The 17,202-nt window shown below is 44.4% G+C and overlaps 1 protein-coding gene across 1 annotated transcript; it reads right to left on the reverse strand.

Moving 5' to 3' along the window:
• Window positions 1-12,730: 12,730 nt before the first annotated feature.
• Window positions 12,731-16,934, reverse strand: LOC309556486 (uncharacterized protein; the record flags this gene model as incomplete). Its single annotated transcript, XM_082258941.1, has 2 exons — window positions 12,731-13,362; window positions 16,754-16,934. The coding sequence occupies 2 exons, from the start codon at window positions 16,932-16,934 to the stop codon at window positions 12,731-12,733; spliced, it is 813 nt and encodes a 270-aa protein (XP_082115067.1).
• Window positions 16,935-17,202: the final 268 nt, after the last annotated feature.

Below are 17,202 nucleotides of genomic sequence, written 5' to 3' on the forward strand. Positions count from 1 at the left end.
GAGCTTACAATCTAATAGGGTTGGGCAGGTGGTACAAAAGGTTGTAACTGTGGGGAATGAGCTGATGGAAGAGGTTAAAGATTAGTTGGAGGTGTAATAGGCTTCCCTGAAGAGATACGTTTTCAGGGATCTCCTGAAGGCAGCTAGAATAGCTAGAATAGGATATATATAGCCTGGCAGGTTGAGAGAGAGCTCTGGACCAATCCTGGAGATGAGCATGGGAGGAGGAGACAAGGGAGCTTGAGAGTAGGAGGTCTTGAAAGGAGCGGAGAGGACGGTTTGGGTGATATTTGGAGACAAGATTGGTGATGTAGCTCAGGGCAGAGTTGTGAATGGCTTTGTATGTTGTGGTTAGTATTGTGTCCATTGTCCATTCAGACATGGAGCTCCGGCCCCACCCCCTCTCTCTCCTGATTAGCCAGCTGACTTTGATTGGCAGCAGCGGCAGCCAATGGCGCTGCTGCTGTGTCTCAGCCAATCAGGACAGAGAATCTCTGACGGGCTGAGACGCTCATAGACATCGCAGGACAGAGAGGGACCTCAAGTAAGTGTTAGGGGGGCTGAGGGGGGCTGCTGCACACAGAAGGTTTTTTATCCTAATGCATTAAGATAAAAAAACCTTCTGACTTTACAAATCCTTTTGGTGAATTTATTTGGTTTAGCTACTTGAAGACCAGGCCTATTTCTGACATTTGTTGTTTACGAGTTAAAATCAGTATTTTTTGCTAGAAAAGTACTTAGAACCCCCAAACATTATATATATTGTTTAGCAGAGACCCTAGAGAATAGGGTCAATGAATTCAAAAAAATATAAACAGAAAAGTTAGCCCAATTTTTTTGAATAATGTGAAAGATGATGTTATGCCTAGTAAATAGATACCTAACATGTCACACTTTCAAATTGCGCACACACTCGTGGAAAGGCGACAAACTACGGTACTTAAAAATCTCCATAGGCGACATTTTAAAAAATGTTAACGGTTATCTGTTTAGAGTTACAGAGGAGGTCTTACACTAGAATTATTGCTCTCACTCTAATGATCGCAGCAATACCTCACATGTGTGATTTGAACACTGTTTACATTTGCGGGCGTGACTTACGTATGCTGTTTCTTTGGCACTCGAGCACGGAGGGATGGGGCACTTTAAACATTTGGTTTTCTTATTTATTTCTTTTTTTACACTGTCCCTTTTTAAAAATAATCTGATCACTTTTATTGCTGTCACAAGGATTTTGAACATCCCTTGTGATAGTAATAGGCATGTGACAGGTACTCTTTATGTAGGGACCTGGGGTCTAAAAGACCCCAAACCCCTTCTCTGCACTTGAAAATATTCAAAACGCCAAGATCTGCGTTTTTAAATTCTGACTTTTTTTAAAAAAATGGTGCTGTTGGCTGCTAAGTAAACTGGAAGTGACGCTGTGATGTCGCTTCTTGGTTACTACATCGGAGACCCGATCAATGCTTAATCCAGCTTTGTTCAGGTCTCCGGCCAGTCAAGGACGTGCCGGCTTGTGGCTTGGGTCTCCTGGTGGGATGGGAGACCCGGGCAGAGGGGCAGGGGGAACAGCAACAGCCGATTCTGTTCATCAATGGTAGCCAGTGGCAATAGATGGGACAGGACAGAGGTGTCAGTCACTCAGGTGTGACCAGATCCCACATTTTAGGACAGATCGCGGTCAGGGAAGTGGAGGGCTACCATAGAGGGTTGGACTGGAGCGGCTATGAGGGAGACATCGGAGTGAAATGGGGAGACAGATGACAATACAAAGCAATGCCCATGCTTTGCATTTTCTGCTGTCCTGAGGGACAGATTCGATCCAGAGATCCCACTGTATGGCGATCTCTGGATCAGATCTGTCCCTGGGAACAGCAGACAATGGCATCATTGGCATTAATGATTTGATTCAGAGTTTGGAACTGACCTGCTGACAAGGCGTGTTGCTTGCTGGATGGGATCTGATGGGCGCAGGGAAGATGGCAAGATGCTGTGACCTGGCTGCTGACAAGGTGTGTTGCTTGCTGGACTGTGGACGGAATCTAATGGCCGCAGGGAAGATGGATCTGATGGCTGTAAGATGTGGGTGGGTCACTGTCTGTCTACACCTGGACTGCAGACATCCTACACAACCCCCCCTTATCAGACCAGCTCACCTAGTATAACTGGGTGGTAGACACAGCACTCCCCCAACCTTATCAGATCAGCTACTATACCTGGGTGGTGGACACACAGCAACCCCCCCATCCCCCGTATCAAAGCAGCTCAGCTACACCTGGGAAGTGGTGGTGGGCACCGCAACCTCCCCCCTTCCCCATTATCAGACCAGCTCAGGGTGACATGGCAGACACAAACACCCCTCCAGCCTCTTCTCACATTAGCTCAGGTGACTGGGCAGTTGACACATTGGCTGCCAACCCACACCCCCAACCCTTTATCACTAGCTCACCTCAGACACTGCTATTGAAATCCGCACATACCGCCATTGCAATCCACTGTGAGTACTGTGGACACAGTATGCAGCAGGAAGCCACGCCGCCCGGGTGGAGAATACTAACACCGGCCTGGCTCAGCAGTGCAGCCGTGGTGGAAGGAGCAGCCAAAAGGAAACGACAGAGCAGACCAGACAAGGCTAGTGCTGCCACGGTGCTGGGGGTGTTTTGGCTCGGCTGAAAAAAAAAAAATTGCCAAAGGGTGCAGCCAGGGTTCTCCCCGCCCTCGGAATGGTGTCACCTCTGGCAGACTGACACCCCTCCCATGTGTGGCACCTAGGGTGGACCGCCACCCCCGCCCCCCATTGGTACGCCCCTGGACCATGAGCCCCTAAAGGATAAGTCCACCCTAACACTAAAATCTCTACATCTACAGACATTCACAATCTAAGACTAACCTATCTAACCCTGTAAAGAAGAAATCAGTATACATACCTTTTTTGAAGCCGATCCTAACCGGTCCCACGCTGAGCTGTCAGAGGCAGCTTTTCTGTGGATGCGGGTGCAGAGGAGGCAGCCAACAACAAAAGCCCCATAGTAAGTCTATGGGTGACCTCACTTCCCATTAATTTCACAGCCGGTGTCGGCCGTGTCCTCTGCTGGGCTTCCACCGCTAGAGACTGGACCGGCTTCAAAAAAGGTATGTATACTGATTTCTTCTTTACAGGGTTGGATAGGTTAGTCTTTGATCGTGGATGTCTGTAGATGGAGGGATTTTAGTGTTAGGGTGGACTTCCCCTTTAACCTTTTTTATACATGTTTTTCACAAAATAAATATAGTATAAACTTCCATATTTAAAAGAAAAATTATTGAAAAAATATTTAAATATTCTATCAGAATAAGCAGGTTTGTATATGTCAAAGCTTTTGGTGGTTTATTTCCATATACTGTATGTAAGGTAATTCCCCCCATTTTAGTGTTTCTAAAGTCAGTGCATGAAGAAATGAGGAGAAGTTGCTTAGCTTCATGTTGACTGACAGCAATTGCTTAAAGAATGAAAAGAAATGGGTGCTTACTTGCCCCCCATTTCTTTATGGGATGGCGGTAAAGGGGGGACCTATTCAAAAGTTTTAATGGGAAGTAGTCATTTATTAGGGTATAGGTAACTAGCCTGTCAGAGGTTTTATCAGGTAAACAGCTGAACTTTTGACCCAGGTCAGGAGTTTGAACTTCCCGCCTAAAAATGATGCGGTAACTATCTATTCCCTCTCTTTTATTAGCTGTTTCTGGGCAGTTTAGCGCGTGGAGGGTCGCTCCCGCTCAAATATCCCGCTCTTTCTAACTAAACTGGTTCTGGCTGGCTCCTTAGGGGCTATTTAAACAAGTGGCCGCGGAGCTCCGGGTCACTTCTCCTCAAGAGCTCATTAACTTCGTTCCTCACATCATGAGTCTGCTACGTCAATTGATTGAGAAAGCGGGTGCGGAAGGAGGGGAAGAGTGGGTACGCCGGTGCCATGAATTACCTCTGCAGTTGGAGCAAACAACTTCGGATTCACCGGGAAGAGCCGCCAGTCAAGAAGCCGTGGATCTCCCCGAAACTTGTTTGAGGGAACCTATTGTTTGTGAGATCTCTCTTCTCGGCTTTCACCTCTCTGAATCTAATAAAGAAGAAATATGGCAGGGAGCATTTATTGATGTGTTATCATTACTCCCTTCAGCTAAGGAATTCGTCTCTAAAGCTGATAAGAAAGAGGAGGAAGAGAGGAGGAGGCCGATAACAAAATCATTTAATAATTGGCTGCAAGCATTTCTAATTTTCTCTAGCGTATATTGCGAGAAGTACCCTCAAAAAAGTGTGGGCTTATTTCAGCATATTAACATTGTATTAGAGGCATATAAAAATTTTGGAGGTTCCTCATGGTTTTCTTACGATGTCACATTCAGACAAAAATTAGCAGTACAACCATCCTTGAAATGGGGGGTTAAAGATGTGGGTTTATGGCTGGACCTATTTTTACCACAGCGTTCCTTTCTGCCCAAGCAGCCGGCCAACCCACAGCAATCCAATATGCAGTCCTTTAGAAAAGGCATCTGCTTTAATTTCAATGAAACAATATGCAAGTGGCCAGGCACTTGTAAATTTAAGCACGAGTGCGCCTTCTGTTATGGGTCACACCCGTTATTTAAATGTTTTAAAAAGATGTCAAACTCGCAACAAACAGGAGTTCAGAAAGGCTTCCACTCCGGTGAAATTGGCAGAAATGCTGCCGTGGCTCCTCAAATACCCAAACAGGGAGAAAGCACAATTACTAATTGATGGCTTTACTTTTGGGTTTGTGTTGCCTTCTTTTAAAGGTAAAGGCTGCACCATCCATAGGAATTTAAAATCTGTAGACGGCTTGCAAGCCATTGTAGCCGAGAAAATTGCCTCAGAGCTTCGGGAAGGCAGATTTGCCGGCCCCTTTTCTGAGCCCCCTTTCCTGGATTTCAGAGTCTCTCCACTTGGTATAGTTAAAAAAAAAAAGAACCCAACACATACAGACTAATCCACCACTTATCCCATCCTGTTAATGATTCACTTAATGATGATATTAATGATAGTCTATCCTCGGTCCAGTACGCAACCTTCGAGGATGCGCTGGATAGGCTTAGATTTGCAGGAAAGGGGGCTCTGCTTGCTAAGGCGGACCTTAAGTCAGCTTTCAGACTTCTTCCAATACACCCTAGTTCATTTAATTCACTGGGTTTTCATTTTAATAATCAATTTTATTTTGATAAATGTCTCCCTATGGGATGTTCTTTATCTTGTTTTTTGTTTGAAAGCTTTTCCACCTTCCTGGAGTGGGTGGTGTCTGACATCTCGGATTCTCATTTAATAGTGCACTATTTAGATGATTTCCTTTTTATAGGTCCCCATTCTTCTGCTACTTGTTCAATGTTACTGGAGGTTTTTATCCAAATATGTAATCTTTTTGGGGTCCCTCTGGCCCTGGAAAAAACTGTTTTTCCTTCCACATCACTAGTTTTCCTAGGAATTACGATTGATATGGATCGGATGGAATTTAGGCTCCCAGAGGACAAAATTGACAAACTTTGCAGATCTCTCCTGGTCACGATTCGGCGGAGGAAGGTTTGCCTTAAAGAGCTGCAATCCCTTCTGGGATTGTTAGCGTTCGCATCCAGAGTAATTCCAGTAGGTAAGGTGTTCTCAAGGAGAATTTATTCAGCTATCTCCGGTTTAAAATCGCCTTCATCTCACGTGAGGATTTCAGCTTACTTGAAGGAAGATTTGTTAGTCTGGATGCAATTTCTCCTCTTTTTCAATGGTGCATCTGTTTGGCAGGAGCAGTTCGTGGTTGATGAGGATTTTTTGCTCTTTATGGACGCTGCGGGTTCTAGGGGCTTTGCATCCATTTGGCGCAATCATTGGTGCGCAGCACCATGGTGCGTCAAATGGAAGAGCTCAGGGCTCACCCGTAACATCGTTCTACTGGAACTCTTTCCAATAATAGTTGCCATTGAACTATGGGGCCAGTTTTTTAGAAACAAGAGAATAATGGTGAGAACGGACAACAAGGGCGTGCTCTTTGCAATTAAATGTTTGTCATTCAAATCGCCGCCCGTTACCATTATGCTCAGGTATCTAGTGGCTAAGTGTCTACAGTTTAATATTTGGTTGAAAGCATCTTTTGTGCCCGGAAAATGTAATATTCTGGCAGACTGTCTGTCCCGTTTTCAGATGGAACGCTTTTTTCATCTGTTGCCAGAGGCAGACAAGAATGGACATCCTTGCCCCGCACACCTATGGAATTTGATCTGAGTAGCATTATTGAGAATATTGAGTGGTCTCTGGCTCCATCGACACTTGCTGGATACCAATCGGCATGGTGGCAGTGGACACAACATCTCCAGAGTTTTAGCTTACAATCAGATTTCTTTTCAGAAGGATTACTATTATCCTTTCTAGATTCATTATTTAAAAAACGGCTTTCATGGTCACACATTAATAAAACCCTTTCAGGCATTTCTTTTTTTAATAGGCTCCAAAATCAACCAGCTTGTTTTTCATTTTTTTCAGTTAGGCAGGCCATGAAAGGGTAAAGGAAGCGACATTTTAAAGTGGATGACAGGCAGCCTATCTCCTTAGATTTGCTGTCAAAGTTATGTAGGGCTTTGGAGAAGGTTTGTTTCTCCAGTTATGAAACCAGTTTGTTTAAAGCAGCCTTTACTGTAATGTTTTTTGCGGCACTCAGAATCTCAGATCTAATCCCCGACGCAAAAGTGGGCCGTACAGGGTTAAGGATACATGACATTAAATTTCTTCCTTCCAGGGTTAGCATATTTTTGTCTCATTCTAAAACAGATCAACTGGGGGTCGGAAAACAAATTTTGCTACATGAGTTTAAGAATTCTGCTATATGCCCAGTTTTACTTTTGAAGGAGTTTATTTATAGGAGACCAGGTGTAAGCGAGGTGTTATTTATTCACGCTTCAGGTAGACATTTATCTCGTTATAAGTTCTCTGCAGTGCTACGTATGTGCTTAAACTTTTTAAATTTAAGTGGGGCTAAGATTACTTCTCACTCTTTCCACATTGGAGCAGCTACGGAAGCAGCTAGGTTAGGGCTGGATATCGATTCTGTGAAACAGATAGGTAGGTGGGCTTCTGACTGCTACAAGACTTACATCCGCCCTAATACTTTTGTTTGAATTTCAGGAAACCAACTCACGGTCTGGATCATAGGCCATTCTTTCGTTCATTGGGCTCTGCATCGGGCAAGAAAGAGGGTCTACTCCAAAAATCTGGGTTTGGACGCTACCAAATATAAGGTTTTATGGTTTAGCAAGCGCGGCATGTTATGGGCTGAACTAGTTTCTTTTATTTTAAGGTTGGCCAGCTCCCATCCCCTCCTTAACATTTTAGTTATTCACCTAGGGGGTAATGATGTCGGGCGAGTAAAAACTTTAGATTTATTATTTCAAATTAGGGACGATTTGACTTTCATTCAATCCCAATTTACAGGGTCGTGTCTGTTTTTTTCTGAAGTGATTCCTCACCTGGCATCCTTTAGATACCACAGTCTGAAGCCAATAGAAAGGATGAGGAAGCGTTTGAACAGGAGTTTAGCGAAATTACTTTCAGAAATAGGGATTTTGTCATATAGGCATGTAGAGTTGGAAGGGGGTTTAGCTGGTCTCTTTTGGAAAGACGGTGTACATCTTTCAGACATCGGCTTGGACATCTTTAACAATAATTTGGGCTCTTGTATAGAGCAGGCCGCGCGCTGGGTGTGTGGGGACAGGCGGAAAGTTTCCGCCTGTCTTGTGGATAATGGCTACGAAAGTTTAAGTTGTATTTGTCAACCTGAGCCGTAGTGGCTAGGTTGTGTTTATGTGATCTGAAGTTTTAAATGTAAATAAAGTCTGAAGTTTTTATTTATGTATGTTTTTTTAAAAAAAGCCAATAATTAAAGCAGCCGCGGCCTTTTATGTTCAAGCAATTGTCTGATGTTTCTTTATTTATGTTATTTATTATTATTAATTTATTATAAGAGTCAAGTTATTCTGTTACAAGTGGTCACATCCTGCCTGCCATTCCCATGAAAAGAAATGGGTGCTTACTTGCCCCCCATTTCTTTATGGGATGGCGGTAAAGGGGGGACCTATTTAAAAGTTTTAATGGGAAGTAGTCATTTATCAGGGTATAGGTAACTAGCCTGTCAGAGGTTTTATCAGGTAAACAGCTGAACTTTTGACCCAGGTCAGGAGTTTGAACTTCCCGCCTAAAAATGATGCGGTATCTGGGCAGATTGTAGTATGAACTATCTATTCCCTCTCTTTTATTAGCTGTTTCTGGGCAGTTTAGCGCGTGGAGGGTCGCTCCCGCTCAAATATCCCGCTCTTTCTAACTAAACTGGTTCTGGCTGGCTCCTTAGGGGCTATTTAAACAAGTGGCCGCGGAGCTCCGGGTCACTTCTCCTCAAGAGCTCATTAACTTCGTTCCTCACATCATGAGTCTGCTACGTCAATTGATTGAGAAAGCGGGTGCGGAAGGAGGGGAAGAGTGGGTACGCCGGTGCCATGAATTACCTCTGCAGTTGGAGCAAACAACTTCGGATTCACCGGGAAGAGCCGCCAGTCAAGAAGCCGTGGATCTCCCCGAAACTTGTTTGAGGGAACCTATTGTTTGTGAGATCTCTCTTCTCGGCTTTCACCTCTCTGAATCTAATAAAGAAGAAATATGGCAGGGAGCATTTATTGATGTGTTATCATTACTCCCTTCAGCTAAGGAATTCGTCTCTAAAGCTGATAAGAAAGAGGAGGAAGAGAGGAGGAGGCCGATAACAAAATCATTTAATAATTGGCTGCAAGCATTTCTAATTTTCTCTAGCGTATATTGCGAGAAGTACCCTCAAAAAAGTGTGGGCTTATTTCAGCATATTAACATTGTATTAGAGGCATATAAAAATTTTGGAGGTTCCTCATGGTTTTCTTACGATGTCACATTCAGACAAAAATTAGCAGTACAACCATCCTTGAAATGGGGGGTTAAAGATGTGGGTTTATGGCTGGACCTATTTTTACCACAGCGTTCCTTTCTGCCCAAGCAGCCGGCCAACCCACAGCAATCCAATATGCAGTCCTTTAGAAAAGGCATCTGCTTTAATTTCAATGAAACAATATGCAAGTGGCCAGGCACTTGTAAATTTAAGCACGAGTGCGCCTTCTGTTATGGGTCACACCCGTTATTTAAATGTTTTAAAAAGATGTCAAACTCGCAACAAACAGGAGTTCAGAAAGGCTTCCACTCCGGTGAAATTGGCAGAAATGCTGCCGTGGCTCCTCAAATACCCAAACAGGGAGAAAGCACAATTACTAATTGATGGCTTTACTTTTGGGTTTGTGTTGCCTTCTTTTAAAGGTAAAGGCTGCACCATCCATAGGAATTTAAAATCTGTAGACGGCTTGCAAGCCATTGTAGCCGAGAAAATTGCCTCAGAGCTTCGGGAAGGCAGATTTGCCGGCCCCCTTTTCTGAGCCCCCTTTCCTGGATTTCAGAGTCTCTCCACTTGGTATAGTTAAAAAAAAAAAAGAACCCAACACATACAGACTAATCCACCACTTATCCCATCCTGTTAATGATTCACTTAATGATGATATTAATGATAGTCTATCCTCGGTCCAGTACGCAACCTTCGAGGATGCGCTGGATAGGCTTAGATTTGCAGGAAAGGGGGCTCTGCTTGCTAAGGCGGACCTTAAGTCAGCTTTCAGACTTCTTCCAATACACCCTAGTTCATTTAATTCACTGGGTTTTCATTTTAATAATCAATTTTATTTTGATAAATGTCTCCCTATGGGATGTTCTTTATCTTGTTTTTTGTTTGAAAGCTTTTCCACCTTCCTGGAGTGGGTGGTGTCTGACATCTCGGATTCTCATTTAATAGTGCACTATTTAGATGATTTCCTTTTTATAGGTCCCCATTCTTCTGCTACTTGTTCAATGTTACTGGAGGTTTTTATCCAAATATGTAATCTTTTTGGGGTCCCTCTGGCCCTGGAAAAAACTGTTTTTCCTTCCACATCACTAGTTTTCCTAGGAATTACGATTGATATGGATCGGATGGAATTTAGGCTCCCAGAGGACAAAATTGACAAACTTTGCAGATCTCTCCTGGTCACGATTCGGCGGAGGAAGGTTTGCCTTAAAGAGCTGCAATCCCTTCTGGGATTGTTAGCGTTCGCATCCAGAATAATTCCAGTAGGTAAGGTGTTCTCAAGGAGAATTTATTCAGCTATCTCCGGTTTAAAATCGCCTTCATCTCACGTGAGGATTTCAGCTTACTTGAAGGAAGATTTGTTAGTCTGGATGCAATTTCTCCTCTTTTTCAATGGTGCATCTGTTTGGCAGGAGCAGTTCGTGGTTGATGAGGATTTTTTGCTCTTTATGGACGCTGCGGGTTCTAGGGGCTTTGCATCCATTTGGCGCAATCATTGGTGCGCAGCACCATGGTGCGTCAAATGGAAGAGCTCAGGGCTCACCCGTAACATCGTTCTACTGGAACTCTTTCCAATAATAGTTGCCATTGAACTATGGGGCCAGTTTTTTAGAAACAAGAGAATAATGGTGAGAACGGACAACAAGGGCGTGCTCTTTGCAATTAAATGTTTGTCATTCAAATCGCCGCCCGTTACCATTATGCTCAGGTATCTAGTGGCTAAGTGTCTACAGTTTAATATTTGGTTGAAAGCATCTTTTGTGCCCGGAAAATGTAATATTCTGGCAGACTGTCTGTCCCGTTTTCAGATGGAACGCTTTTTTCATCTGTTGCCAGAGGCAGACAAGAATGGACATCCTTGCCCCGCACACCTATGGAATTTGATCTGAGTAGCATTATTGAGAATATTGAGTGGTCTCTGGCTCCATCGACACTTGCTGGATACCAATCGGCATGGTGGCAGTGGACACAACATCTCCAGAGTTTTAGCTTACAATCAGATTTCTTTTCAGAAGGATTACTATTATCCTTTCTAGATTCATTATTTAAAAAACGGCTTTCATGGTCACACATTAATAAAACCCTTTCAGGCATTTCTTTTTTTAATAGGCTCCAAAATCAACCAGCTTGTTTTTCATTTTTTTCAGTTAGGCAGGCCATGAAAGGGTAAAGGAAGCGACATTTTAAAGTGGATGACAGGCAGCCTATCTCCTTAGATTTGCTGTCAAAGTTATGTAGGGCTTTGGAGAAGGTTTGTTTCTCCAGTTATGAAACCAGTTTGTTTAAAGCAGCCTTTACTGTAATGTTTTTTGCGGCACTCAGAATCTCAGATCTAATCCCCGACGCAAAAGTGGGCCGTACAGGGTTAAGGATACATGACATTAAATTTCTTCCTTCCAGGGTTAGCATATTTTTGTCTCATTCTAAAACAGATCAACTGGGGGTCGGAAAACAAATTTTGCTACATGAGTTTAAGAATTCTGCTATATGCCCAGTTTTACTTTTGAAGGAGTTTATTTATAGGAGACCAGGTGTAAGCGAGGTGTTATTTATTCACGCTTCAGGTAGACATTTATCTCGTTATCAGTTCTCTGCAGTGCTACGTATGTGCTTAAACTTTTTAAATTTAAGTGGGGCTAAGATTACTTCTCACTCTTTCCACATTGGAGCAGCTACGGAAGCAGCTAGGTTAGGGCTGGATATCGATTCTGTGAAACAGATAGGTAGGTGGGCTTCTGACTGCTACAAGACTTACATCCGCCCTAATACTTTTGTTTGAATTTCAGGAAACCAACTCACGGTCTGGATCATAGGCCATTCTTTCGTTCATTGGGCTCTGCATCGGGCAAGAAAGAGGGTCTACTCCAAAAATCTGGGTTTGGACGCTGCCAAATATAAGGTTTTATGGTTTAGCAAGCGCGGCATGTTATGGGCTGAACTAGTTGGGATTATAGGCCACACTTTCATCCACTCAAACATCACTTCAATTAGTAAATAACCAGACTTAACAGCAGTATTGGCAAGAAAATGGCCGCGGCACGCTTTATTGGTTTTAAATATGAAATCAAATACTCAGATGATCAATAATCATAATAAATAATAATAATAATAATAATAATAATACTTCAAACCAAAATCACATAGTGAAAATAAATTGTACTAGCTCAGTTATTTAGAACTCGAGCAAGCGTTAACTTCATAATCAATTAACAAAAATACCGTCCCCCCTAGAATACTAGGGTGACCCTACCACACAAAGTGTGCACGCGACAAGGGAGGGGGGGTGGGGAACTTTCCTTCTTGCTCTTCGGATGCAAAAGGAGGAAGCAGGGCACAGGCACTTCCTTATAACACCTTGCACTTGTCTTCTAGAAGCCTCTAATTACCCCATTGGCTGATACCTGCCTCAGCTCCAAAAGGTAGAATTAACCCCATAATAGCCCACCTGCAACCATCCCACTAAACCTATGGCTATTCCTGAAGCTATATTGAAGGTGGCCATAATCCCAAGCAAGTGGGCGCTAAATGCACCCCCTTTTTATGGGATTATAGGCCACACTTTCATCCACTCAAACATCACTTCAATTAGTAAATAACCAGACTTAACAGCAGTATTGGCAAGAAAATGGCCGCGGCACGCTTTATTGGTTTTAAATATGAAATCAAATACTCAGATGATCAATAATCATAATAAATAATAATAATAATAATAATAATACTTCAAACCAAAATCACATAGTGAAAATAAATTGTACTAGCTCAGTTATTTAGAACTCGAGCAAGCGTTAACTTCATAATCAATTAACAAAAATACCGTCCCCACCAGCCGGGCTTGAGCAACAAGAACGGCCCAACCCCACCACCGCGGCCTGTTCAATGCCATACTGCAGACCCAAGTTAAAGATATCCAGTCCTACATCGGAAAGGTGAATTCCGTCCTGCCTGTACAGGCCCGGTATCCCGCCTTCCAGATCCACATGTCTATATGACAATCCTCCAATTGACGGCATAAATTTCTCCATCGCCCTGTTCACCCTTTTTCTCATCTTTTCCATAATTCTCTTCTGATCCAAGGACAGCCAAGTAAGGCGAGGCACAATTTCCGAGAACACAATTACTGTCCCAGGAGAGGAGAGAGAGAAAAAATGCAAATCCCTTTTAATCATAAATAATAATTCTAACGTTTTTCTGTTCCCCAAATCATTCCCACCCGCATGTATCAACAAAATGGAAGGAGGGGGCCAATTCTGATAAAGTCTAGTCAAATGAAAATAAAGTTGATGCCACTGGAGGCCCCTAATGCCTTTCCAGAATAACTTAAAGGATTCCAAAGGGAGAGACAAATTAGTAGAGTAATTACGCTGAGCTGCACGTTTTCTTGCCCAGAAAATAAACGAATGGCCCAGGATCCATACTGTTCGTTGGCCACCTGAGGGAATTAAACAAACATGTTAGGTCTAACATACACTTTAAAGCAATTAGATTTCCACCTCCCCATACTTTTTATCACCTCCTCCGAAAAACCCCTTCTTGCTGCTTCCGAAGCTGCCCCTATACGAAATGAATGGGAGGAAAACTTGAATCCATGCAAACCCAACCGCTCTAAGCACTTACGCAACACAAACTCAAATTGATATTTCGTAAGTGGGGAAAGATCATAGTGAACTAAAAATTGAAAACCACCCTGAGGCCTTATGCCCAGAAATCTCCGAACCAGCGCCCAAGGACATACCCTCCCCGGCGTCTGAACCTTCAGCTTGATTCCTACCCCTTTCCCTAAAGCATCCGTTTTTGAACAGCAAATCCAAATGTGAACCCCATCCTCACCCAACAGAACATTTTTAAACGAAATACCCCCTTCAACTCTTCTGGATAAAGGCACCAATTCCGAAATGCGGAAAGCCCCAAAGAAAGCCAATGCAAAGGCCGTCTTAAAAAGAATACCTTCATAAACGGAGCTACATACTTCACTCGTTACAGCACATAAATCTCCCAACAAATCAAGGGAAATAGGTCTCCTATCATCCTTTACAAAAGAAATCTTCCTGTAGCCCTTCAACGCCTGTTGTACAGCAAAATAGCTCGTACACGGCCGAAACCCCTTTAGACGACAAAAGAATGAGATACCCGCAAGCGTCTTCCTCAAATGATTATAAGACACCTGTTGTTGCATCCTTGAAGCCAGAAATTCTAACACCACCCCTTCTGACGGACAACCATCGGCAAGACCTCTTGATTCAGCAAAACACAACCAGTCTCTCCATGCGGCAGTATAGCTCGCCCAAGTCTTGGGTGCCAAGGAACCTTCAATCGCCTGCTCAACTAGGTCTCGACAATTTTCCACAAATGGCCCGGACAATCGATACCTTCCACGTCGGCTTCCGGCAACAGTTCTCGAAAGCGGTCCATCTGAAACCGAGACAATGCATCGGCAAGGTTATTTAGCACTCCCGGGGTATGTTTCGCTTTAAGCCAGATGTTATACTTCAAACACAACAACACGATTCTCCTAAGCACTTTGATGACAAACAGATTTGGAAGATAGACAATTTACTGCAAAAAGGACTCCCTTATTGTCCGTCTCGACCAAAATACGCCTGTCCGCAAAGAAAACGCCCCATAGCTCCAAAGCCACCAGAATGGGAAAGATCTCAAGCAGCACCACATTTTTCGTTAGCTTGTTGTACTTCCAAAACTCCGGCCATTCCGCGCAGCACCAATGCGTCCTCCAAATTGCTCCAAAACCTTTAGAGCCAGCAGCGTCTGTGAATAAACGAAAATCTGGAGCGAAAACAAAATCTGCCTGAAAAAAGGATCTACCATTATAAGTATCCAAAAACTCGTCCCACACCAGTAAATCCTCCTTCAAAGAGCTATTCAAGCTAATGTGGGAGAACGGAGATTTTAAACCTGACGTTGACAGGTAAAGACGGCGCGAAAAAACGCGCCCCATGGGCATCACCCTACACGTAAAGGCCAGCAAGCCCAACAATGACTGCATGCTTTTCAGCAAAACCTTCCTTCTAGCCAAAAACAGCCGAATCAGCCCCTTCAATCTCGCCAGCTTATCCTCAGGCAACCGAAACTCCAAACGTACGGTATCAATCCGGATACCCAGAAAAACCAATTCCGTGGCCGGCAAACACGTTTTCTCCTCGGCTAGCGGAACACCAAACTCATCCGCAACTGCCTTGAAAGATTCCAACAAATGCAAACAACCATCCGAATCTGGAGGCCCAACAAATAAAAAATCATCCAGGTAGTGTATCACGCCGCCACTACCCGACTTAACACACACTACCCAATGCAGAAAAGTGGCAAATGCCTCAAAATATGAGCAGGACAGCGCACAGCCCATCGGGAGGCATCTATCAAAAAAATAAAAACCATCCAGCTGAAAACCTAGCGAGTTAAAAGCCTCTGGAGCAACTGGCAGCAGGCGAAAGGCTGATTTTATGTCCGCCTTGGCTAACAAAGCCCCTGGCCCAAAAGTCTTAATCTTTCCTATGGCCTCTTCAAACGTCGCGTAGGAAACCGAGCAAGATTCTTCATCAATTTCGTCATTTAACGAATCGCCTTTGGGATAGGACAGGTGATGAATGACCCTAAACTCATTGGGTTCTTTTTTAGGCACCACTCCCAAAGGCGATAAGCGAAAATTAACAAACGGCGGTTTTTCAAACGGACCCAAGACCCTTCCATGCTCGATTTCTTTAAAAATTTTGTCCCGCACAACCTGCGGAAAAACATCTACCGACCTCAAATTCTTTACCCCTACGCAGCCAGATCCAGCAAAAGTAGGTAGCGGAAAACCCCGCTCAAACCCTTCAGTGAGCAAAAGTGCTTTCTCCCTGCTTGGGTATATGTCCAACCACGGACGCATTTTTTCCAGCCTCACTGGCGTGCAGGCTTTTAGGAAAAATATCCTTCTGTGTGAGCACCGACCCGCCCACTGCCGACTTCTTAAAGCACTTAGTCACCGGGTGCGGCCCTGCACAGAAAGAACACTCATGCTTGTACTTGCAGGAAGCATTCCATCTACACTGGCTTTCATTGAAAGCAAAGCAAAAACCCTTGCGGTAAGCCATATTCGAAGTGCCCGCCTGCGTTTGCTTGGGGGGTACCTGCCTCTGGGGCGCCATCAAATTCAGCCAAAGGCCGATGTCCTTCATACCCCATTGCAACGACGGGTGTACCGACAATTTTTGGCGGAAGGACTCGTCGTAAAAATACCATCCTAACCCACCGAAGCTCTTATAGGCTTCCAATATGTGGTCTAAGTGTTGAAACAACCCCCCGCACTTTTCCGGATGTCTTTCCGCCATCACTCCTGCAAAAATACAAAATGCCTGTAGCCAGTTGTGGAAAGACCTAGGTGCGCTCCTACGCCTATCCTCATCCTGTTTGTCCTCCCTCTTGTCCGTTTTTCGCAAATTCCTTATGTGACGGCAACAGGGACAACAAATCTACAAAATCACCCCTCCAAATTTTTTCCTTAACCGACACATTTAGATGGTAGCCCAGAGGCGACATTTCACAAGGCATAACGCTCTTCATGCACGCCTCCGGCACGCTACCACCCACCTGCGTCACAGGGGCCATAGAGAAAAAATTACTGGTAGACACTTGTTCAGCATTAAATTGACACTGGTCTTTAAACGGAACATGAGAAGACCTTGCAGGAGAAAAAACAGGCTCATTTTGAGATTGCTGTGCTGAGAAATCTTTTGCAGCCACCGCAATGCCAGGAGCCAAACAGTTAACTAGGGAAGACAAGGAAGCAATTAACGCAGATAAATTTTGCATTTGTGATGACTCACCAGCTGCTGGAGGTGAAACAGCCTCTTGTCCAGCCGCCTCCTCCAACAGCACCTTATCAGCCACTGCTCCTTGAGCCTGGTGAATGAATGGAGATGCTTCCAGTAAGGAGTTAACAGGCGCTGCAGTAACTTCTCTGGCCACCAGATGGCGCCCTCTTCCCGAGCTGGGACCTGCCTGCATAGTGTCCACTACGCTTCTTCTTCCTCTTCTAGGAGACTGCGAGACCGCTCTCCTCTTCTTCTCAGGGCGGCGGACGCACGCCCCTGTCTTTCCAGTGTCTTGTCCACTGACCGGCTGGTCCGCTTCCCGCTCGCCTCCCTCCACATGGCGCTGTCTTCTCCCCGGCGCCCGACTCCTCAGCGCTCGGGGGTGCAGTTCTCCTGGCTCCTGTCCTCCTTGCACAGACTCTTGAGTGGGAGGGGGAGGCACGCCACACCGCTGTCTCTCA

This window comes from Pelophylax lessonae (assembly GCF_965119305.1).
Source record: "Pelophylax lessonae genome assembly, chromosome: 5".
Lineage (NCBI taxonomy): Eukaryota > Metazoa > Chordata > Amphibia > Anura > Ranidae > Pelophylax > Pelophylax lessonae.